Consider the following 25,631-nt stretch of genomic DNA (forward strand, 5'->3'; position numbering starts at 1 on the left):
AAGCACCCACGGTAATTTGTGACATGGATCCGAGCACCCCCAGAATTGATCCAGAAATTAAAATTTCCGATATAAAACTAAAGACGAGCACCCACAGTTTCGAAAAACTTCTGATGCCCCTGCAGCAGTCTTAGCTGTTCGAGGAGACCACACGCCCTATTAAAACTCATGCATCATGTCTAAACAGTACTTTTTTTTATCGTTTACATGTAACCAAATTGTGCCCTAAATCATCTTTTCATGTTTTTTCCATATTTTCAAAGAATTAAAGCTTAATTCCAAATTTTTTTACGTCTTTTTTCTGTATTGCGCATTGATACACGTGTACTATCCATTGTATCGCACGGTTTTCTTCACTTTTTTGCTTGCTCCCCTAATTGTTTTGAGCAGTGTATATAGGGGCCGTTCAAGTATTACGTCAGTAAATTTTTAGCCGTTTTTGACCTCGGTGTCAACAAAATTTCATCAGCACTGCCCGCACCTCCTAACGCATATTTGTGGGATCAGAAACATACGCGGGAGGGGAGGCATAGGGGGGCTCATGCCCCCCCCCCTCCCTGACGAAAAAAAACTTTTCAATACCAAAAAAAATTAAGTTAAAATTTTGAAAGAAAATACCTTTATATATATATATATATATATATATATATATATATATATATATATATATATATCAAACAGAAAAAATCGATTTTTTTCTGTTAATTTCAATGCTATTTAAAGGGTAGGAACTCAAAATTTCTCTTTAAGAAATTCACCCACCCTTTAAGCCATATATGGTAAACCCTTGACCCGCAGACCAAATGTGGCCCTGAAGGTTATTTGATGTGGCCTGTCCCTCAAACCTAATTTTGTAAAAATTAACTAAGTGGCACATTTACAAATTGCTTAAATGACCTGTGGCAGAATTCCAGAGCATTTAAGTAGCCCATAGCACATTTTCAGATGACTGAAGTAGGCCTCAAAGATCACTTTCACATTCAAAGATCACTTAAGTAACCTGCGACACAGTTCCAAAGCACTTAAACTATTCGTGGCACATTTAGAGATCCCTTGAGTGAAACATGCCGTAGTTTTAGTGCACTTAAGCAGCCCCCAGTGCGGTTCTACATCACTCAAGTTACCCGCGGAACATTCCCAGATTACTTAAGTGATCTGTGGCATAATTACAGATCACTTGAGTGATACGCGGCACAGTTCCAGAGCACTTAAAGGATTCGTGAAACATTTAGAGATCACCAAAGTGGCTCTGTGGGAGACTTATCAATAGGGAGAATGTCAGTTCAGGTGCCCAATAATTATCAAAAGGTTTTTTCCGTTTTTGGCGCACTGCATAAGATGTCATTAATAATATTTCACATCTTCATAAAGGGTGGTTGGTAACGTGAGCATCATCCACCCCTCCCCCCATCATCAGAAGTCAGCAAATCGGAACCCCCAATCGATGCGGATGTAATACTTGAATGACCCCTTAGCTAAACATATCTCCGTATATTTATAATAAAGTTTACATATGGGGATATCAAATATTTTCACTGCTTTTGTTATAAGTGAATCGGACGATGATTTATGCTTAGTAGACTTATGATGACAGCTGGTCAATTATGACTCTAATATTGTCAATAACAGAACTATTTTTTTTCAACTTCTCTTTAAACATTCTTGATATAAAAAAATGAATATACTGATTTTGTGGGGGCATTAATTAATTTAGCATTATTTAAAAGAATAAATTCATATATATATACAGGGTGATTATAAAAAAACTATCCCAACATATGGGCCCCTAACTATCATACCATTCACAGAAACTGAATGAAATTTTGGCATAAGGTATTTTGATGTATGCGCTCAAGAATGATATGGAAAACAAAACAGTGTCACTCTAACAGTTACGGTTACAGTGAGAAAATTTCGAAAATATCAAATGGCAACACCAAGTTTTTTGTATTGGAATGTGATCTCCATTGTGAAAAACCCTAAATAGCGTTTGAACGGCAACTGTAGCGTGAAAATCACCGGCGGTAGATAGGCTAAAAGTGAGGACAACCAATAAGGACAGAGAAGCAGCATAAAATAAAGCATTTTATTGTGTTTCACAAATTTTCCACATGACCTTGTGGAGGACTAATGAGGCTGGGATCTCAGCCGAAGAAACGGTGTGACGAATGAAACGAACATTAATGCTCTGGTGCACGGCAAAGCCCTTTTTACTTTTTCCTTGCCTAGCTCCAGGGATTTTCGTGCTACAGGTGCCATTCTAACGCTATTTAGTGTTTTTCAGTATGGAGATCACATTCCGATACAAAAACTTGGTGTTGCCATTTGATATTTTCGAAATTTTCTCACTGTAACCGTAACTGTTAGAGTGACACTGTTGTTTTCCATATCATTCTTGAGCGCATACCTCAAAATACCTTATGCCAAAATTTCATTCAGTTTCTGTGAATGGTATGATAATTAGGGGCCCATATGTCGGGATAGTTTTTTTTAATCACCCCGTATATATTTATTTATTTATTGTCAATTTGGGTTTCAAGAAAGGTAAATCTTAAAAGGTAGACCTTATAAGATTAAAAAGTATATAATTTTTAATAATATAAAGTTATAAGATTTAAGAAAAGAAATAGCTTTTGTAATAAATTTAATTCAAAAGTTTTTATTATTAACTTAATATAAATAAATTATAAAGATGTATTTGCAATTATACTCAGAAGATTAAGTTTTCATGAACGATTTGAAAACAGCAAGTACTTTTTGGGTAGACTTAGTTATAATACAGTAAAACCCCTTGTAACCTAAAAACCATGGTAACCTCTAAGTGGCGACCACATTTTTTTGTAACAGAACACATCTCGTTAGATTAACATTAAGGTTGACCTCCAAACAAGGATTTCCAAATAACAGCCACTAGGGCATGGATGTCTACTAACCTAACACTAACAAATTCCCTGGACGGATCATGCTGATCCCTTGGAATACGTGAAGATCACGTTATTTATTTTGGACATGAGAATGAAAGAAAAATGATGCGCATAGCATAGCTCTCACGGCAAGCCCTCTAAAGGAGCTTTTCTTCATTGATCCACACAAACATAAAAATAAGTATGTATTCTTCCCTAGATCATTGTTGTTCAAAATGTGGTCTGCAGATTCCAGTGTTACACAATTAGATGTTCACAGGTATGCTAGACACTTTTCTGAAAATAATGAAATGAAGATTAGGGTTAAAATATAGCAAGTGACTTTTTCTAAGGAGTCCTTGGTTTCTATGCTGTTTGACAAGGGTTGCTCAGGTAAGCATGAAGTGAAAATATTTCCCTAGATATCAACAAATTGTGCTGTCAAATGGGGTGACTTGAATACAAATTTTTTACACTTTGTATTATCCGTCATAAATTAACATTTTTTACTAAAAGTTGCAGCACTAGAGAAAGAAGCTTGTCTCTGTGTATTTTTATGCAAGGATAATTGTTTCGCACCTTATTATGATGGAGAAAAATTAATGCAAAGTTGTACCCAAGTCATCCAGTCAGGTGGGGTGGCTTTGGTACACTACTCTAATTATCTTGATATTTCGTCTATCAAAGCATATGTTTCCATCCGGCCTTCTGCAAATAATTCGGTACTACTAAAAAAAAATAACATAAACTAAAACATAAAACATAAATTTTTTTTTATTATAAATATTTAGATTACTGGAAATTATTCTTTTATGTCCACAATGTAAATCTGCCTAGTCAAACACGTCTATCTTGAAGGGCTTATCTTTGTCAATACAGAGTCAGATGAATACCAAATCTCATCTTTCAGCTCTTACTTCCAATATTTACCACTTTTTTCAATGATATTTACTTGATATTCATCATTAAAAATTTCAGTAATCTGACCTGGGTTATTTTCTTCCCTCATATTTGACAGAAATAAAATCTCCAATTCTAATGTCGGGTCTACTCAGGGCCAGACTTGAATGGGGGTGCGAAAGCCGCGGCTGCAATTTTTCCAAAAGAAATCCTTTCCTTTCTCAGCAGATGTTTTGAAAATGTTTGATTAAAATTTAATTTTTTTTTCCATTAAACTATTATTGATTGTGAAAGGAGGCTTTCAGTTTGCCCCTATAATACCATTTTTAGTGTTATTAGGTATGGCAGTAGCTTATTAGTAGCTATTATTCAAAAAGGAAGAGTGTATGCAGGTGGTCGCATTCTTTATCTCTGAAAAAAATCTAGCCTTTCTTTCTTCCATTAAAGAATAACAGGGCTACATTAACTAAGGGAAAAAAAGACATGCTTATAGGGCATCAAACAAAAAGGGACACCACAAAAGAAATCTAGTAATTTTTCCCCTTTAAACCCCCCCCCCACCCCCTCTCGTTAGAGTTACCATCTGGTCTGGAGGTACCAATAGTGCACATAAAACGAATGTTTGTAGTTTTATCTGGTGATGCTACGAGTGTAGCATGGACATCTCTAGATGATGACTGCCCCAGAGCAAGGCAATTTTGACTGTCGCTCGGAGTGGTAAATGTATGCCTTCTTGGAAACCTCATAACTGTCATGTCATGATGTTTTCCTAAGGAGACTTGAGAACTTTGAAACTTTCAGTCATGAACAACACCATCTGAATCATTCTCACATATTCTGGAAGACTGATATACAGTGTATAAATTCCAAATTTTGACAATTTTTCAAATTTCCTTTATTTAAGATTTTTACACACAGTTACAAAACATTTAGGGGCTAAGCAAGCTTGTGAGTCCACTGAACATTTTTACTTCTGAACATCCGAAAAAAAAAGGTAAGACATTTTTTTCTCAATCTAATTACTCATTTAGTACAGTACCGACATTAGAGATATTTTTTTCATGAAAGAGAGTTCATATGCATAAAAACATTCATGAGCATAAAGGTCCAAAAATTTAGGATGTAAGCTACATTGCTTGCAGTCCCTCTGATAAGACAATGTGTTTGCCTACTATTAAATAAATTATATCTGAGGTTTAGGCTGATTGTCGCTAGTGTTAATATTTTTATATAAAATAAATGTGATCCTCACGTATTCCCAAGAGATCCGTATGATCTGTCCAGGGAATTTGTTAGTGTTAGTAAGCATCCATGCCCACACTGAGATTCAAACCCAGACTTGCACAGTCAGAAGCTAGCTCCCTAACCATTCAACTGCCAGGCATCGTCGACAACCTATACCAAGGCATCTTTTTTTATTTTGAATTAGTCAAATATTAAAATTGCAATCTTGGATTTTATTTGTGACAAGAGACTCTTGGTTTTAAACAACTAAAAAACATTGAAGATCTCATATACAGTGAATCCTATTTATAGTGATTTCCAAAAACTCATCATGGAAAACGTTGAAAGTGGGAAAACGCTTTAAATAGGAAATTTTGATAAGTGTTAGTAAAAGTTAGGATCACGAAAATAAGTCAAACTAAGCGAGAAGCCTTTCTATATGGGAACGCTAAATGGAATATACTGTAGTAATTTGGAATTAATCTACATTTTTAAATACAGTTCTAACGTGTTTCAGAATGTTTTTCTTTATTTTTGTGAATCCCAGTACTTGATTCCTTTACTTCTATTAATTTACATTAATTAAATAAAAACAGCAATAAAAAATTCAAAAAATGATCGAAGTTATCAAATTGTAACATATATTTCATAAAGATGATGAAACGTTTTAAAAGCATGTTAGAAATGTATGTCTGTTTAATATGATTTAAGCCATGATATGATGAAGTGTAAGCAGATGGACCATGCTAATTATTAAAAAAAAAAATTTCTAATTAAAATGTGACTCCTCAGTAGATCGTGTTTGATTAATAGAGCCAGAAAGTTCAGGCAAAATGCCATGAATGACTTTCTCTGCCTATTTTCTAGCATTTCTGTAAAAATGTCTTTTTTGAACTTTTTCTGCCATAAAAATGCTTATTGTAACATAGTTTTAAGTTTATTGGTGTATTTCAGAGGCCATAATATGCAAAACTTGAATATATTGAGTATTGAGAATAAACGAAATGCTTTTTTTTTTTTTCAACAAAAATTCCAACTCTCAGTATTCATTTTCATCAGAAAGGTTTCCCCCACCTCCAGCTCCATTTAAACATGAATAAGTGAACTGAGAGATAGGGAACTTGGTGTTGCCATGAAATAACTTTGCTTTGACCCGATGGTGTTAGACATGACTGATTTTGTTTCAGATGAACGCATCCCATGTTAGAAAAAGCAGTGGAAAATATCAGAAATTTGTTTCTGTGCATGCTTCACGTAGCATGTCTCGTTCAGTTATTGGACTGCATTGTATATGTATAGCTGACCAACGACTGTCCCAAGAGGTCATCAGTTGACGTCATGACTCTCATAAGGCGGGGTAGGAGAAGACGGGGCTCTAGGGGTGTATGTTGTTTTGATGGTTTTTTTACGCCATAAATACACTGCAAACAACCATGGCTATTTATTTTGCATGCATATTTTTTAGTATTCGATTAAATTGATGAGAGTCGCATTCAGGAGTGTGCGACCACAGATGTGACCACACAAGACCCCATGCTTGGCCAAGTCCCGCATATGTGGGAATATTAAAAAAAGTAATTTTTTTTATAACAATAGAGCAAGGTAGCTATGTTTCAACTATAGAAATGATATTGATTATTCCAAATAAAAAATATAAAAAAATACAGCAAATAAACGAGAATGATTCACAACTTGAAGGAGTCCCATGGGTCATTTTCTCTTTAAGCCCCGCATCTGGTAAGGTGGTCCTGTAATTAGCCTAATCCTGGGGTCTGCTAACATTTTATTTTGAGCTTGAAATCAATTTAACTCGGATAATAATACAGTTATTGTAAACTCTAATTGAAACAGTAGACGGATTATATATGTGCAACCAATTTTTCAGCTAAGGACCCGTAATACCTTAGTTTTTAGTTATATTTCCTTCCTGCCATAAATTATAAATGCCTTTCTTTTTACTGCCTATTTTAGGTATTTTTAATGCCTTTTTGCCTGCCTATTTTGACGATTTTTAGTTTTTAAACTTTTGGGCTTTATTGATTACGATTCCAACTATCAATGCATTCCTGAAATAATGAAAAAATCAGTGTAAATTTTTTAAAAAAATTTCTTTTTGAACGATTTTTCCCCCTTCAAAAATTTCTTTGTAACTCAAAGTTTATGAATCAGAGCGACTACATAAAATTTTTTTTGGAGGGGCTGCAAAAATTTTTTTGCACCCGGCTGTGAAATTCTCTAATCCCAGCCCTGGGTCTAGTTTATCCTTCATCAAATTGTTCTCTAGTATGAGTTAGAACAACATGTTTATCTTTTTCTTGTGGAGCAGGGGCATAGATTTTAGTATCTTCTGCTATGAAAAGGATGTCTTCACTATTCTGTCTCTTATGTGGTTTATTTATTAATTTTTGGTTCTACTATGCAGGGCCGGACTTAATTATTTCGCGGCCAGGTGCAAAAAATTTTTTGCGGCCCCTCAAAAAAAATTTTATGCAGTCACTCTTCGACTAATAAACTTTTCGAGTTACGAACATAATACGAACACACATTCTATAAATCTTGAAGAGGGGAAAAAATCCGTTCAAGAAGAACTCATTTTATTATTTCAGAAACGCGTTGATAGTTGGGATCGTAATTAAACAAGCCCGAAAGTTTAGGCAGGCATGCAAATAGGCATTAAAAGAGGCATTTATAATTTAAGGGGTGTTAAAGGTCCAAAAACTAGCTGAAAAATTGGTTGCACTTAATCTGTCCACCGTTTTAAATATGGTTTATAATAACTGCATTATTATCCAGGTTAAATTGATTTCGAATCCAAAATAAAGTATTTAAGGTCCCTCAGATCACTTCCAGGGCCACCATTACCAGACATGGAGCCAAAGAGAAAACGATCTGTAGGGCTCCTTCGAGTTGTGAATAATTCTCTTTTATCTGATGTATTATTTGGAATAATCACTATTGTTTCTATAGTTGAAACATAACTACCTCGTTGTATTATGGTAAAACAAAAACAACTTTTTTTTTATGTTCCCACATATGCGGGACTCCTCGAAGTGTGGAGTCCTGTGTCACTGCAGTTGTCGCACACCGTTGACGGAAGGGTGACTGGTCAATTTAATGGAATACCAAAAAATATGTATGTAAAATAAATAGCCATGGTTTTTTGCAGTGCATTTGTGGTGTAAAAACAAAATCAAAACAGCATTTGGGTCCACGGAGCTGTCTTCTTCTACTCCGCCTTGGTGGAGTCATGACGTTAACTATTGACCTCGGTCAACCTCGGGAGTAGTCATCGGTCAGCTTTACATATACAATATAGTCCAATGCCTGAGCGAGTCATATGACGTGAAGCATGTAGAGAAGCAGAAAAAAATTCAAATTTTCCTCTGCTTTTCCAGCATGGGCTACATCCATCTGAAATATCACGACTAACAGCCCCGGACCACACACAGGTGGGGCTGACAGGACTCCAACCGGGGGGACCCGATAACTATTTTTTTCTTCTTTGGGGCCCATAAAACATGTGACAAGGAGGCCTGCCAAAGATCCCAGCCTGGGGGCTCAGACCATTTGTTTGAGCATGCGTGTACTTTAGAGGAATTTGTTGTATCCTTGGCTTTCATAAATACTTGTGCAAAAAATAATAATAATAATTACGGATTATTTGTCTCTAAAATGTAAAATTAAGTAAAACTTATACAAAAAACTTCAATGCTTAATTGATTTGAGTTGCTTTGTATTATTTTTAAAATTCAACTTCATTCTTTTTGTTATCTAGAACATAAATAAGTATTTTTTTCCCTAGACTCAAATTCTGCTACAACGATTTTTTTTTTTTGCTCATGTTAAAAATTGGAAATTCCTTTATAACGAAGTGATTTCTTTGGTTTCCTGGAGTTCGTTATAACGGGATTCGACTGTATGACCATGGGCGGAGATACGGGGGGGGGCGTGCCCCCTAGCATCAAAGGTAGAGTCGACTGATCTAATGTATATATGAACTGACATCATCATCATCGTGCCCCCCCCCCAGCAATAATGACCTTGCCCCCCCCCCCAGGCTTCCAAGTCAATCTCCGCCTATGAGTATAACTTATTTAATAGTAGGCAAACACATTGTCTTATCAGAGAATGAACTATCGGAGCTGCAGGAAGAAGGAAAAATATCAGGGATCCCCGCTGCAAGCAACGTAGCCTACATCCTAAATTTTCTGGCCTTTGTGCTCTTTTGTTTCTATGCATGAACTCTCTATTAATGAAACAAAATATCTCTTTTGTCATTACTGTACTAGGTGATAATCAAATTGAGAAAAAAATCAGAGAGAGAGAAACGTCTTATATATATATACACTCATTGCCATAAAAATTTGCGCACCAAGAAATAATTGTGGGATCGAAACGAAAGTTGGCCTGAAGGTACATGTCGGGCAGATATGCAAATGATTAGAAATGCAGCATGATTACGCATTGCGTAATGCCACTAGAGGGCGTTGAACTTTGTTCTCCTTGGAGTATAAAACAGGTAAGCAGAGTTTGCTGGAGTGTATTTAATCGTTTGCAAAGGAAATGCTGAGGTAGACATGCTGTTACGCCGCCGTCGAAGACCATATGAGCAGTTGTCAGAGTTCGATAGGGGAAGAATCATCGGGATGATGGAAGCTGGGTGGTCAGCTCGGCGAGTAGCTCGTCAACTAGGCCGTTCTGATTTTACTGTGAGGAGGTGTTGGGACCAGTGGACAGAAGAGACGTCATTTACACGGCGACCAGGTTCAGGACACCCTCGACAGACCAGTCGTCAAGAAGACCGTCACATCATCCAAAACGCACGCGTAGAGCCAACTGCCTCATTGGCCGCTATCCAGACACAGGCAGCAGCTTCACTACGGGCCCCTGTGTCTTCCCAAACCATCGCAAGGCGCCTGGCTGAAGGACATCTGGTATCGCGGCGACCATTACGTGTGCTGCCAATGACCCCCACCCACCAATGCCTCCGTTTGGAGTGGTGTCGAGCACGACTGGATCGGACTGCAACGGAATGGAACCAGGTCGTCTTTAGTGACGAATCGAGATTCAACTTGAGCAGTGATGACAATCGTGTTCGTGTGTGGAGGCCCCGTGGTGAAGGCTTCAATCCTGCCTTCGCTTTACAGCGACACACTGCTCCCACAGCTGGTGTCATGGTATGGGGTACCATTGCTTACGATACACGGTCACCCCTAATATTGATCCATGGCACAATGACAGCCCAGCGGTACGTCCATAACATCCTTCAGCCACATGTGTTGCCACTCATGGCAGGGCTCGCAGGAGCCATTTTTCAACAAGACAATGCTAGACCACACACAGCAAGGATGTCACAAGACTGCCTCCGCCACATTACCACCCTTCCCTGGCCTGCTCTATCCCCAGATTTGTCACCAATCGAGCATATCTGAGATCATTTGGGACGGCAAGTTGGACACCCTATGAGGTTGGTCGAACTCGGGCGCATTTACAGCAACTGTGGAACGAGATGTCTCAGGACATCATACGGAACTTGTATGCCTCAGTGCCCGCTCGTATCGCATCGTGCATTCGCGCTAGAGGGGGTCCAACAGAGTACTAAAACTTCTGTTCATCTGTACTTTTTTCTGCAATAGATGATCCTTTTTCTTGGATTTTCTAATCACTTACTTATATCAACGTAGTACTTGTGTAAAATTTTGTTTCATTTTGACGACTTCTTCTGGGTGCGTGAATTTTTATGGCAATGAGTGTATATACCTTTTTTCGGAAGTACAGTAGTAAAAATTGTCAAAATTTATAATTTACACATTATATATCCGTCTTCCGGAATATATGAGAGAATGATTCAGATGGTAGTGTTTGTGACTGAAACTAAGAAGTTCTCAAGCCTCCCCAGAGAAACATCATGACACTTCAGAGGTTCCCAGGAAAGCATGCAATTAGCACTCTGGAGGACAGTTGAAGTTGCCTCGCTCCAGGGCAGTCATCATCTATTGTAGAGATGTCCATGCTACAGACCAGATGGTAACTCCAACGAGAGGGGAGGTTTTGAAGGAGAAAAGGTTACTAGATTTCTTTTGTGGTGCTCCTTTTCACTTGCTGCCCTAAGCATTTTTTTTTTCTTGGTTAATTCTGTTATTCTTTAATGGCAGAAAGAAAGGCCAGACTTTTTTTCAGGGGTGAAGAATGCGACCACCTGCATGCACTCTTTTCCTCTTTGAAATAAGCTAAATAATAAGCCATGCCTGATAACACTAAAAATGATGTTATTGTATAGGGGCTTTAAACTGAAAGCCTCCTTTCACACAATCAATAATAGTTTAATGGAAAAAAAATTAAATTTTAATCGAAAATTTCCAAAACATCTGCTGAAAAAGGAAAAGGTTTTGTTTGGAAAAATTGCGGCCCCTGAAATTTTGCGGCCGGTGCGACCGCACCTTTCGCACCCCCCTAAGTCCGGCCCTGCTACTATGATTAGTACTACTGGTTGTGTGTAGCCAGTAAAATTGCCCCCTGGTGGGCGATGGAATGGTCCAAGGGGGTGATAGAGGCTGCAGATATAACATAGGATCCTATGGGTTCATTGAGGTGGGGGCAATGAGAGAAAAAATTTCTGAAGAAGGGGCGATGAAACAAAGTTTTGAAACTGGTTTAGACCATATTCTTCCAAACTTTTTGTTTTATAGCCCTTCTTTAGAAAATTTTTATTCTCATCGCCCCTCCAACTCAAGTCAGCCCGTAGGATCCTATACTAAACCCATAGCTTCTACCACTCCCTTGGACCATTCCATCGCCCCCAGGGAACCACTAGTTTAGACTATCCAGGCCATCAATGGTTATTCCTAAGTCACCCCCCCCCCCCACAATTCCCAAACATTTTGCTAATTGTACAGTCATTAATTTACAAATTGATTTAATTAGATAATTTATCATCCATAATTGAAACAATAAGTATACATCCTAAAGCAAACTTCCATCAAGACTATAACATCTAATCACTAAGCTCTGCAAACAAATATTTGCAATGATTGATGAGACCTTAAAGGCTTATGATAAAAGTAGGCAAAAAAAAAATACTGAATAGTTATGAGAGATTTGGGCACAATTTTTAATCATGGAGGCTCGCTGTTGTGGCTGGACCTGGAATCACAGTGGCTAGGCCTAGTACCCAAGTCACCCCATTTAACGGTATCTGATTGTGTTCAGAGGATGATCCCAATCCCTTAAAGGATGTATGTCCCTGATACAAGGATTATAACACAGTACTGGACATTGTTCTCCATTAAGTTGTCACATTTTTGCCAAGACCAGTTGCATTCTGTATCTGCTAGTTGTGTATACTCATTCATCAGTTCAAAGTAAAAATTTTGAAGTTTTAAACACATTAGTGTACAAAAATCAACTTAAATTTTGTTAATGTGGGCACACACAGATGAAGCAAATTTTGAATAACAGCTCGGTTTATTTGGTGCAGTTTTTCCTTCAAGAGCAAAATAAAAACATCAAAAGATTTACACTAAAGAACCTAACAACTTGTTTAAATGAGAATAATAGTAAATGAAGTGTGTCCAGTCACAAATTAAAGATTTTCATTTAAAATGTATCATCTTCAAAGCAAAATAAAAGCCATTTGCTCCAAAACACCTTTAAATTAATTATAGTGTATATAAATGTATATGTTAAAATTTTTGATCGCATGTAAAATTATATTATTTATTATTATTTTTTTTTTTTTAGAAATACTGAACAATTTTTATTTCTCAGTAATGTGGCCACATTCTCCCGGTCTCATTAGTGACCATTGTTGAGAGGTTTCACCATACGTAAATGAGAAAAATAAATAACCTGAGTTTCTATTACTCAGTCGAATCTGCTTCTAAAACACATATATTATTGTTTTTCCATGTCACTTGGATTTTGTATTGGTTGCCCAAATTATTTTGATCATTTATAATGAGTAACTAATTTGGGGTAGTACACATGTAATAAGATTTTCAACTGGTATCCAATCAGTTTTAATTTTTTTCATTTAGTTAATTTTATCTACAAAACTTTTCATCTCCAAATAGTGTAATATATTATAGTACATTGCTGAAATTGATAATTCCCTCTGTTTCCCAGTGTAGTTTAGTCGTAAGTGTCTTGAAATCTTTTCGAGTTTTTATAGAATACTATTTGCTTTAGAATTTCTTATATTTCTGTTTCAAATTCAAATTTACTAGCATAGAGCATGTTATGGCCTTTTCCTCATTTTTAACTACCAAAACACCATTAATGCATATTTGTTACTTGTAAAACTGTTGACTTTGATATTGTCAGTTGCAATGCCACTGTGCATCAAAGTCTAAACACAAAAAAAAATTCATTGCTCAAAATACTGAAGCTACACAGTCAGTTAAAATAAAAAGTGAGGTACCATAAACATACGGTATGAGGCTTTTCAAATAGACGTCATAATCATCATCAGCATCACTTTGAGGGACAAGCACAGGATGATCCCCATAGAAATCAATGTTAAAATTGCAGAATTTACCGCAGAAATTTTGTGGGGTTTTCCGCCACATCAATGATTTTAAAAATTGAATTGAATTCTGCATTTTCGAAATATATTGAGTTCGCTTAGAGATACGGAGCCCAGAAAATTAGGTGCAAAATAATTAGCCAGACCTACTTTTGAGTTAGATATTCATGTAATAACATTGATTTCAACTTTTTATTTATATCTTTTCAAGTGCAAAAATTAAAATTAATGTCTCCGTATTGTCTTATAATATACAACTGCATCAATACATATAGTTTAGGATGTTTTGAAATTAATTATGGGCCCATAAATTACATTGAAGAAATTCTGAAGCTTTATTCAAGCATTTTTTGAAGCAAAAACGGGCAGATCAATAACTTGAACTTGAAGAAAATTTTCGAAATACCTAGAGCCCATCAAAAACAACTTTCTGTCTACTTCTGGAGTCAAGAAGAAAAAAAACCAGATTTATTTTTACGTTTCTTTAATTTTGATTTGTTCCTTTCATGAATCGAGCAGGAAGTCGCCATATTGGTTACCTTGTATGCCCCTCAAAAAAGAGGGAGATATCACGTGATCCAAAAAGCCTCATTCCCTTAAATTTATTATCTAAAATTTTTAAGTATTTCTGTTTGAAAGTTTTCCGATGATGACATAGAAAAGGTACACAAAACACATATTTATGGTTATATGCAATTTTATTTAAATTTTATTCCCTTTGGTTTTTAAAATTTTATATTTTTTTATGGTATATTTTTTTTATGCACTTGAAAATTTTTTAATTAAAATCTTCTTTTAAGCTGGTATGGATATAACAAAGTTCACATAACAAATATGTTTTTGTGGCTCGCTTCAACTTCAGGATTACAGGTTCTGATTGTATATTAAAACTAATATTTGGTAAGGGAAAGATCATTGAGTAGCTGGCAAGTAGATTCAGTTGCTGGTCTTTTCAAACTAAGGTAACCAAAGGTGGAAGGCCAAGTATTTTTTTTTTTTTTTTTTTGTTATGAAAAATTTTTCTGTATTTGCTATTCCACTGTTAGTTGTACGCTACTATGGCTTGTCTTCCAAACATCGAACTGAATTTCTTTTTGTAACAGTTACTTTGAGATATATTTCCTTAGGACATTGTTACTATAAAATTTTTCCGCAGTCTTATACTGGTTGTGTGTATTTTTAAGCTAATATACAGGCGACGTTTGCTTTTACGGTCCCATATGAGCGTTAAAAATAGTTTGTAAAATTGAAAGTTAATAAATAAGAAAGATGGTTAAAGGAATGGTATATTGTTTGGGACCTGAAATTAGTTTATAAAAACGTGCCGTTCACAAATTGGAGGTTCATAAAATCGAGCATCGACTATATATAGTTATGTCAGTTGTGCTTATGTCTTAGTTTCTCAAGGATTGGTTTTTTTGGGGTTTTTTCATTTAACTCACTATGTATGGATCTACAATATTTCATTTTGTGAAAATCCTGCATTCAATTTCACACATGTGACTGATATAATGTACATATTTTTTTGCTGTGGATTATTAACTTTTACAATAAATCTTTCATACAGGAAAATGAGATATTCTTTACACAAAGTTTTTTTTGCACACTATCAATTTTAAATTGTTTTGACTAAATTTATATAAAACATTAGAAAAAATAAAATGCATTCATTCAAGTATAATAAATAAAAAAAATTAAACTGTGTGTGTGGCTATGTAAGTCACAAAATTTTTAATATTTTAAGTTTTAGTTATCTGCTGAAAAGTTTATTTTACTTTTTTCTTTTGTTTTATTGAAACTTATGAATTTCTTAGTAACAGATGAAAAAGACCAGATTACTTATTTTATTTTAGTTCTCAATTGTCAAATAAAATTAATTTAAATTCTTATAATGTGAAATCTTTGGATCAGTGCTCAGAACTGAAAATATAGGGTGTCCGACAAACCAAACCAAATTTATTGTTATTATTCCAAATCATTATATATAAAAATATAATATATTTCCAATTATTATTCTTTATTATTCCATAAATTAATAATACAAATATGAAAAGGTGAAATTAAATGCAGTTTGAGACAAAAAAATGAAGGAATCGAACCGTTTTTTTATTATCAATTGCCTGGGGTAGATGGCGCTAGTTGCTCAGCTGCTGTAATAAGAAATGAAAATGGCAACCATGCAGGAAAAAGCACAATGTGTATGGAAACAAGATCACCAAAAACTTTTCAAAAAAAGTTTTGCCTGATGTGACATAGAAATTCATCAAGTATGTCTTCAGTCTATGCATTGATGCAGAAATTTAAAGACACAGTAAATGTTTAGCATGTGAATTTCTCACCAAGTGCCAATTACAGGGTTGTGTAAAAGACCACACCAAACATTACATTTGGTGCTGTGTCGTTCTTGTTTGACTGAAATGTGTCTGATTCGTTCAACACTTTCTTCTGATGTCAATGGTGGGCCATAATTTTTCACGTGCTCAACATTTCCTGTGTCCTTAAACATCTGCATCTATGTATATAAATTGAAGGCATACTTAGTGGATTTTTATGGTTCATCAGATGAAACATTCTTTACCCTGTTTTCTGTGATTTTGTTTCCACTAACGACAATACACACTGCTCTTTCTCCTGTGTGGTTGCCATTTTCGTTTCTTATTACAGCTGCCGAGCAACTAGCGCCATCTACCTCGGGCAATTGATACTAAAAAAACTGCTAGATTTCTTCATTCTTTTGCCGCAAACTGCGTTTCATTTCACTTTTTTGTATTTTTGTTATTAATGTTTATAATAATAAAGATCTTTCTTGGACACCCTGTATATCTCTATTAATGTTGAATTGTTAATGTTCCCTGACAAATGCAACATAGGATTCTGATTTTCTAAACTTTTTTAGATAATTTTTTAAATATCCTCAATGTGCTTTTATTAACATTTACAATTCTAAAAATAGTTGGTGAACTATTGATTAAAGCCTACTTGGCTGAACCGGACTATCACTCACCATAGCAATGTTTGGTTTCTGATTTTCTATTAAATTTTAACCCATTAGAAGATTTGAGGTGAGATGGAGGGCACTTTAAAAAAAGGAATATAATTTATTGTCTATGATTCAAAATCAATTTTTTATTGTTTCCAAGGTTACTAAGTTCGTGCCTTAAAATAGTCTTTTGAATTTTACAGTAGGATGATTCTGATTTTATTATTTTTTCCCTATCCTTGGCTGCTGTTCTTATTATGTTACAGCTATTAATAAAAACAAATGTCATGGATGTTTTGGATTGGCATAAGTATGTGTCTTGTTAGTTAATGATGACCAATAGTAAAATTTTCATTCGGGCTTTGTTAGTTGTTGATGACAGAGAATGTAAAATTTAACACACAAAAAAAAGGTTATCACAACTTAGAGAGAGAGATAAATTATGCTATGCTAAAATGTTCAAACTTCAGGAAACTTTTCTCTTTGATAAAGTCACCAAGTTTTCTTTTTCATATTTACAGCTTCATGATTTCTTGTTTGCAAAGTACAAAAATTTCTGTATTTCAATGATACACAGTCAAGTCCAATTAATGTGATGACCACTTAATATCTAAACCAATTACCTTTGTGCAGTCTGGCAGCAATTAGTGGCACAGTGAGATGCTGGAAGATTGTCAATGGAACCTGGAGATAAGTGGACTGCAGTTCATTTGATAGCTGCTGAAAAGTGTCTGGCTAAAAGATCTGTAGAGTGAATGTTAGGATTGAGTTGGTCCCAAATGTGCACAATAAGGTTTGAAATCTGGGGAATTCTGGGATCAAAAAAGCACTTGAAAATTTTAATCATGATCTTCCAACGATTTTTATTCATTTCAGACATGACATAACATACTACTGTTCTGGAAGATTCCATATGCTTCGGGGCAGGCAATCATTATTTATTGATGTACCTTGATCTGCAAGGATTGATTCATATAACCACCTTAGTCCTAAAACTTTGGATTTTAAATTTTTTTATGTTTATTTTAAACTTTAAAACTGCCAAAAACTAATTTTTGTCCACGGATGAGCATGAATAATTTACTATCAAATGTTTATAACATCTACAGCTGATTTTGAGGTCTCTGTGAGCATTTCATTTAGCTAAGTGGAATTTCTTCAAAGTGTGATCTACTGTCTCCTACAGGTGATGCCAGGACTTCAGATGATAATCATAACAGTGGAAAGTGACTTCCAGAAGTATCAATAAATTTGGACAATGCCACAATGATATTTCTTGGGCATTATTGCTGCTATCACTAGCTTGTATTCTCCCAACAATGGTGACAGAATCTTGTTCTCAGTCTTATCAGATATTTGTCGCTGAATACAACAACCATCATTTCTATGCAGCATAAAATGTATCTCATCAGAGGAGACAACCCTTTATCAACCAGAAGACATCCAATTTTGAAACTGTCATGTAGCTCACTGGTTTATTTAGACAGTAGTGTGTCTGTTAGTTCTGATGCACTTCTGCAGTCAATTCTCAACTCTGGCATCAATGGCACTTGGTGCATTTGGCTAGAAAGCCATATGTCATACTTTTTGAAAATCTGATGGTGTGTGCGTGTGTTCTGATTCTTGTTTAATCAAGTGACAGCGATAATTGATAAATTTTTAGAATGCATGCATTTTCCTTATATTCAAACCAAGCCAACTTGGGATTCTATCCTTCTTTCATTAGATACATGCATAGGCACCGGAACCTAGGGAAGGAGGGCATTGGAGCCCCCACAATAATTTCTAAAAAAAACAATGCAATGCACCCTCCCACTCCTGTGTATGATCTTGAGTCCTGTATATACAGGACGACCAGCAACTTTCAGTACCCCCAAAGTTTTCTTCCTGTTGGCGCCTCTGGATACATGCAGTGAATGTCAAAAGTAGAAGGTTGTGTGTGTCAGTGTGACTTGACTGTGTATAAGTTACCCTAAAAAAATCTTTTTCATAAATGATGATGAATAGATGTTGGCTAATCATATATTATGGGATAATATAAAAATAATAGTTGATATTATTGAAGAGTGGTGAAATTATTATAATGAAGCATAAATCTTTGTAAGAAAAATGCTGTATATTAGCTTTAAAATGTTAATTTGTTTTATAGTTGTTGGACGTACTTGCCATTCAAATATACCATATGCTGTGTGAAAATTGGAAGGAAATGGCTTACCGCACAGTTCTGTCATACATTTTGACTAGAAAAGCAGTAAATGAAGGTTATTACACACAGATTGTTGAAGTGGGAATGTTTGATCTCGTCATTTCATTGATGTTCGTCATTTCATTGATGTCACTTAAATTGAAGAGCTGCTCACCAGTTGTGTATATATGTATTCATATATCTGTCTGTTATATCAGGGGTGGCCAATAGCTGGCCACATGTGGCCCGCGACAAGGTAAAAGTGTCATGAAAAAATTAAATTTGATCATTATTTAAACTATCGGTTTCAACAGCAGATTTCTTGATTAACACACAAACTTCTTATTTCTAGTGATAAAAAATTAATTTAATAATTAACTAATTAATTTAATTAATAATGGAGCGGCTTATATACACCAAAGTTGCACCACTGATGCGGCCCACGACGCTATAGCTGACTATTATGTTAGCTCGCGAACAGAAAGAAGTTGGCCGCCCCTGTGTTATATGATCAAATAATTGTGTTTATTCACAAGTTTTTTAACCAAAGTAATTAAATGCAGTATCTCAGCAAATATAAAAATAAAAAATAGCTCATCGATTTTTTTTTTCTTCAATGTTCCTATTTTTCATTCCAATAGATCATGCCGAAAGTGGCAGTAGATGTTTGTTCATGATTTCATTAAAATAAAAATAGTGCCAAGTTTTACAGTAATTAAATATCAGTTTATTTTATATATCACGATATATTTTCTTTGAAAGTCAGAATGAATATGTTTCAGCTCATTTACATGAATGCATAAAATGAAATGCTGAGAAGAAAATTTATGTTTTTCCTACATGCATTTTACTTTATAATAATTAATTGAAAAGTAGACCCTATATTCAATTGTTTGTCAGTTGATGTATTACATTTTATAAATTCTCTGAACTTAATTTGACAAAACTTTAAACTTTCCTTACAATTTTGATTAAAAAAGTTTTAAGAAATTTTTTTTCCTGAAAAAAAATCTGAAACCTTATTTTGTATGTAAATAAAGTGATTTTCATTGGGTTTCTTTTTTAATTTTTCAAAATATGAAAATATATGAACTTGTTGCTCATAATTCATAATTAGCTCAGTACTTTTATTCAAGAATTTTATGCTTCTGATCAGGGTTCCTTGCTAGCTTTTTATCAGTTTTAGCTAATCTGACAAAAAATTGTAACCAGATAGGAAAATATGTTGGCCAAATCTGTACACTGTTTGGTGACGGGCGAATATACACTTATTATTTGGCTTAATTTGAAATTTTATTTACCCATTTAAAAGAGTGGTTTGGTGTGATAGAGATTGCCAGTGGAAACCTTGCTCCTAATCAAAAATATGCTAGTCACCTATTTTAACTATATGGTCACCATAAAAAACCGATTCTGAGCATAATGACCAAGATGTATTCAAATTATAGCTAATGCATATAAGGAAACAATTTGGGTCTAACATTAACTTTTAGGGCAACAACATATTCTGAGAGGAGAAACAGGGAAATAAGCATCCTTTTCTTGAATATACACTTTTCAGTATATATGTGTGTGTGTGTGAAGCATCAAATAAAATTGCCTTAACTTTTTTGACTTGCACACACTTACTTTTTCAGGAGGATTTACTTGTATCTCCAGATTCAAGAAAATAAATTTATTATAAAACCTTGAGATTCTCTTCAAATCTTGATTAATATTTGAAAGGAGTAGAATAAATTAACAGGATCTTCATTTTTTATGTATGAAAGTTTGATTTTAAATATTAGTAACTTTCAAATCAGTCTTTTAAGTTAAGGAACCACTGCAAAATGCATGCATTGTAGAGTACTGATATTGTATACAGTTGAACTTGTATAGCTCAAGTTTTTGATATCTGAAAGTAATTTTAACCTTTTATCTACCGCAATTATGAAAAGTAGAGTAAGAAGAAAATAACAATTAATAAAAATAATTTATATAATAATTATTTATTATTATCATTATCTGCTAGGGCATTTTAGTTCTAATTAAAGACAAGCAATTAGTAAGTGTATAACAAATTATCTAACCCGGTGCTTTAAAGTACCATCTTACCAACAGTAGATAAAGGGTTATAATCTCTCTTTGGGATTGTTTACATACCTCAAAGTTATATTATTCAACTTGAAGTAATGCCAGTTTCTGGAAGCACTCCTAGATATATATCTATCAAAGTTTAAGTGCATTAAATTTTCTTCATTCATGTGATTATATTATAGCTATTATTTTAATATCCAGACTTTTAGACCTCTATGACTACACTTTATAAATAATTGTCACACTGCTACCTTCTTATGTGCATACTTCTGAGATGATTGAGTTATAATGAAGAGCAAAAATATAATTTTTGAGATTTCCTATCTATTTTTAAGTAATGAAAAAAATGTAGTTCCCACATTATCCATTGCTGGTTGCAGTGGGTGTGTAATAAGAAGCTATTTTATATCTGAATCAAAATAGTCAAAAAACAGGGAAAATCAACTTGCATCAACATATTGGTGTAAATTACAACTGGTTTTTTTTTAAACATTATTCATCTGAGAGTGAATTTTTATTGTACTGAACCTGGTTTTCTCTTCATCTGAAATTAGAATGCTAACTTGACAAACAGTGCAGACACTTATATTATTGAGTGTCTGATGCTGACCTTAAATCCTATGCACTTTATACATCAATATAAAGAGAAATATTTTTGTTTAAAAATGTTTCGTATAATCATTGTTTGTGAAAAATGTTTCTTTAATGTACAATAAGTTATCCAGCTCTTGAAAATTTCATGAAAGTGTAACTTGTTTGATGAAAGTCTGATTATGTGAAAGTATACCTGAAAGTCTGATACTATATTTAATTTTGTGCTTCAAACATCCTCTGTGTTAGTGTGAATGCAAAAGTTATTGAGCTGACAAATATAAATACTGCCTACCTGATTATACTTTTGTTTCATAACTTAGTAATTCATAATAAAAACAGCTTTTTCTTGCAGTGTTTGATATGCATAATCTGTATTTTAAAGGTCATAATTCTACATGAATGTGTGCTGTGCAATTTATACAATATATATATAGTGTAATATAATTGAGTATCTCTCTAAAACTGCTTATATATACGCAGTATATTATTTGAAATCATGTGTACCAAAATTATTTTATAAATTAATTTTTGTTTATTGTTGTGTAGCTTTAATAATCATGGAAATAACTTTTGGTTATCCACTGTGGAAGAAACTAGTCTTTCAATATTTATGTATTCCATTAAGATGTTGGACCAAAATAATTTGGAAACCTGGGGAATTTAATATATAGTTGAAATGTGTGCACATGTGTGTCATATTTTATTTTATTAACAAAAGTTGTTAGTCTGTGATCCTTTTAAAATGTGATTTCATTACTTAATGTAATAGTTCTTTTTTTTTAAATGAAAATAAATGAGTATTAGATAGGTTTATGTCTCTGAGATAAACTTTGAAATAATAAATTTTTAAACTTGTTTCATAGGTATTGTAAGATATAAATTTTTGATTTAGAATTTTTATTGGGACGATACTCTTCTTTAAAAACATTTACTAAATAATAACCATATATTTTTTGTTTAGGTACAGATTTGTGTCAACCCGTATTCTCTTTATCATAGCTCTGCCACAGATGTGCATTAATCTAGTGCATTGAGGCAATGGTTTGCATAGGTAGTGTGGTCAATAAACATTTTAAGGTCATCTGGTGTCCTTTGTGAAAACTAATTACAAAAATATTTGGTAGATAATTGGAGTTTTATGTTTCATTATGAGAGAGACCAGGATCTCTCATATTCTGACAGGTATTGACAATGAAATGTGGAATAATCTGAACTACACTAAGAAAATAAAACAGAGTATTGAAATCAAAGAGAAACTTATAAATATATTTTTTATTGTATCAAATGATACTAGATAGTGTGGCGCACTCTTTGAAATGAAAACTTTCTAAATCAATGACTTATCTTAGTCCAATTAAGTTGGAGATTTATAAGTTTTGTATGTTCATATCCCTTATCATAGTTATGAAAGTCAAGATAATTTAAGTGAGGGAACAGCTTCATATTTCTGTGATAAAAATACCATGAAAAATGAAAGCAAATATGCAACATTTATATGATATTACGCAAAACATTCCTAACATATGTATAATGATATATGTAATTGTCAAATATTTTAACATTTATTTAGTAACAAGCAGACTTGGGGGTGAACGTTTTGTATGATATCCTTTTATATTTGAATATTTCAATTTCTGCATATAGATACTGTACTATGCAATATATGAATACCCTTGTAAATTATCATTTGAATACAGCTATTCTTTTTCCAGTAACCATATTGCATTGCAGTAGATAGCTATGTCTCTATAGGAGATGTTTAGTTTCTGTTGGTTATTATAATGGTTGAAATCTTATTTGCAGTGCTTAGACTTTCAAATATTGTTCTTAATGCTAAGGCACATACAGTCAGACCCAGTGTTATCTGAAAAAAAAAAAAAATGTGAGTAATTTTGCTCCTCTCTTCAAAATTTTAAGGGGTGATTTTGGAAAAATGTTTTTTTTTAATGTAAAATTATGGAAATAACTCTATTAAAAAAACATTACCTAAAATTTGAAGGAGTATTTACACTCTTCAACAAAATTTGGAGTAAAATTTAATTTTGATACATGAATCATGCATCTAGATGTGCATTGGCAAACATTGGTCAGACCCGAAATAACGAACTCTGATTCAACAAATTCCTTGATTTAATATTTTTTTTCTGAAGAAAATGAAGGTGAACCCCTCCCATATTTAACAAACAAAAACCCTCAGTATGAAAAAAAAATTTCTGTCCTTAATTTTTTTTTTTTTATTCTCATTTTCCCAAACCATAATCCAAGGATTTGGCTTCCCAAGATTTGACCCTCAGCTCTTCTTGAGAGACAAACAAAAAAAGAAATAGGAATCTATTTCTTTTTGAGTAAAGGGGAGAATAAAGCCATTTAGAGTGTGCATGATAGGTTTCAGTGGCTAATTGGATGGCTTTTATATAAAATGAACCCAGTGCCATTAAATCAAAACTGAGAAAAAGCTATTTAAAGTTATCTTCGATTCAGTTATCTCTTGAATTTGGTAGTTGGTTCAAGTGCACACAGACGGTATCACAGTCTATATGTCACTTGGTTCTATTTAGATAAAAAATCCCACCTCTTTCAGTAGTTCAGATGTCTGTATATCTCAAAAATTAAAAAAATGGCACTCTCGCGCACGCAGTTCCTTTTATATAAAAGCCATCCAGTTGGTGTACACCCAGGGACGCCGGAAGTCAGAAATGATTGGTGTTGCTCAAAGTATGTGAGTCATTTCTCTGTACAGGTCATAATATTTGCATATATTTTCGCCTGACCATATGTCCCTTTTTTGAAGTAGAGTGTCCCGTCTTTTTCGAATCTATTTAATTTTAGCGATGACCCATTCTTCAACCTACTTTTTGTAGTAGTGGTAAGATTTTTACTACAATAAAATGTAACAAACACAAACCTATGCAGGAGGGGTATAGGGTTCCCATGTCTGCCCCAAGACCAGTACCGTCTTAATGCGTGGGCCCACCTGGGCACCTCAAGAGAATGCGGGTCTCAAAAAAATGAGAACCAGTTAAAATTTTTGAGAATTTGCCGGGTGGGATCTCAGAAAAATCGCTTGGCCCTGAGAGCCATGATGCTCTAAAGACGGCCCTGCCCAAGACAATCAAAAATTGAAATTATTTTTTTTCCATAAATTAAAATATTGAACAAAAATTCCTTTATGTGCTATATTTTTCAATTTCTGTTAATTGAAAATGTTTTTTGAAGGTAATGAATTCAAAATGTCTCTGGGACAGATGCCCTGTGCCCCCCCCCCCTCATAATATTCACATAAAACTGTGAAATTCTATTATAAACCGATTAAGTGGTAGAAAATGGGTTTAATCATCAATCACACACACAATGATGGTTTTGATCATCAATTATTTAAAACCATGCTAATGCGTATTCTGGAATCGAATAATTCTATTGTATGCATTTTGCAGTTTTTAATCAATGATTGGATTGTTGATGATTTAGTTGAATTCGCATTTCAAGTTCCCCGATAATTTAAATTGACAATCATCACCACACAGTAACGTTGCGGGTCATTTGAGTATAGTGTTTCAGAATATTGGGGAAGTTTACATTGAAAACAGAAAGTGATACAAATACTTGTGCAGGGGTTCTCGAACTGTGTGCCGCGGCACCTTGCAAAGGTTTTCCGAAGAGACTGTTGAACTGCTCTGGGGAGCCGCGGATAAGCGTTGATTAGGAAAAGAGGTGCCGTGGGTAGAAAAAGTTTGAGGACCCCTGACATAATATAAGTGTATAAGAGGCCCCACACATCCTCCAACGCTGCCTGCGCTGGGATCTTTGACGGGCCCCCAGGCCAAGGGATTTTTCTGAGTTCCTATTAGGCAAATTATCGAAATTTTCAACCAGATCTAATTTTTGCGAGGCTTCTTCTCTTGGACCTTAGAGCCGTGCCTGGAGTCTTTTTGACGGCACTCCCGCCCTTAGGGGCCGTTCAAGTGTTACGTCAGAGTAAATTTTGACCCCCCCCCCCCCCGTCGTCAGCAAAACTCTGACCCCCTCCCCCTTGTCAGCAAAATTTCGTCAGCACTGCCCCCACCATCTAACGCATGTTGTTGGGATCAGAAACGTACACAGGAGGGGGCCAAGGGGACTCGTGTGCCCCCAGACAAAAAAATATTTTCTATTATATAATTTCAAAAGAAAATACCTTTATATGTTATTATAATCGATTTCTGTTAATTTCAATGCTATTTGAAGGGTAAGAACTCAAAATTTAAG

General features: G+C 34.4%; 1 protein-coding gene across 4 annotated transcripts in view; it reads left to right on the plus strand.

Moving 5' to 3' along the window:
* Positions 1-19,288, plus strand: part of LOC149080065 (palmitoyltransferase ZDHHC20-B-like) — a 92,066-nt gene extending 72,778 nt beyond the window's left edge. For 2 of the 4 annotated variants that reach the window (XM_089239017.1, XM_089239020.1), the window contains exon 13: positions 18,681-18,843. In XM_089239017.1, the coding sequence (XP_089095143.1) occupies positions 18,681-18,724 (44 nt within the window). In that variant the 3' untranslated portion in view covers positions 18,725-18,843. Of the gene's footprint in view, positions 1-18,680 lie in introns of all 4 variants that reach the window. The other 2 variants (XR_016193526.1, XM_089239019.1) reach the window with 2 other exon arrangements.
* The last annotated feature ends 6,343 nt before the right edge of the window (positions 19,289-25,631 follow it).

Source organism: Pholcus phalangioides, unplaced genomic scaffold, assembly GCF_987345545.1.
Source record: "Pholcus phalangioides strain wild (caught in Gottingen) unplaced genomic scaffold, Ppha-v1.0 ptg000011l_1, whole genome shotgun sequence".
Taxonomy (NCBI): Eukaryota; Metazoa; Arthropoda; class Arachnida; order Araneae; family Pholcidae; genus Pholcus; species Pholcus phalangioides.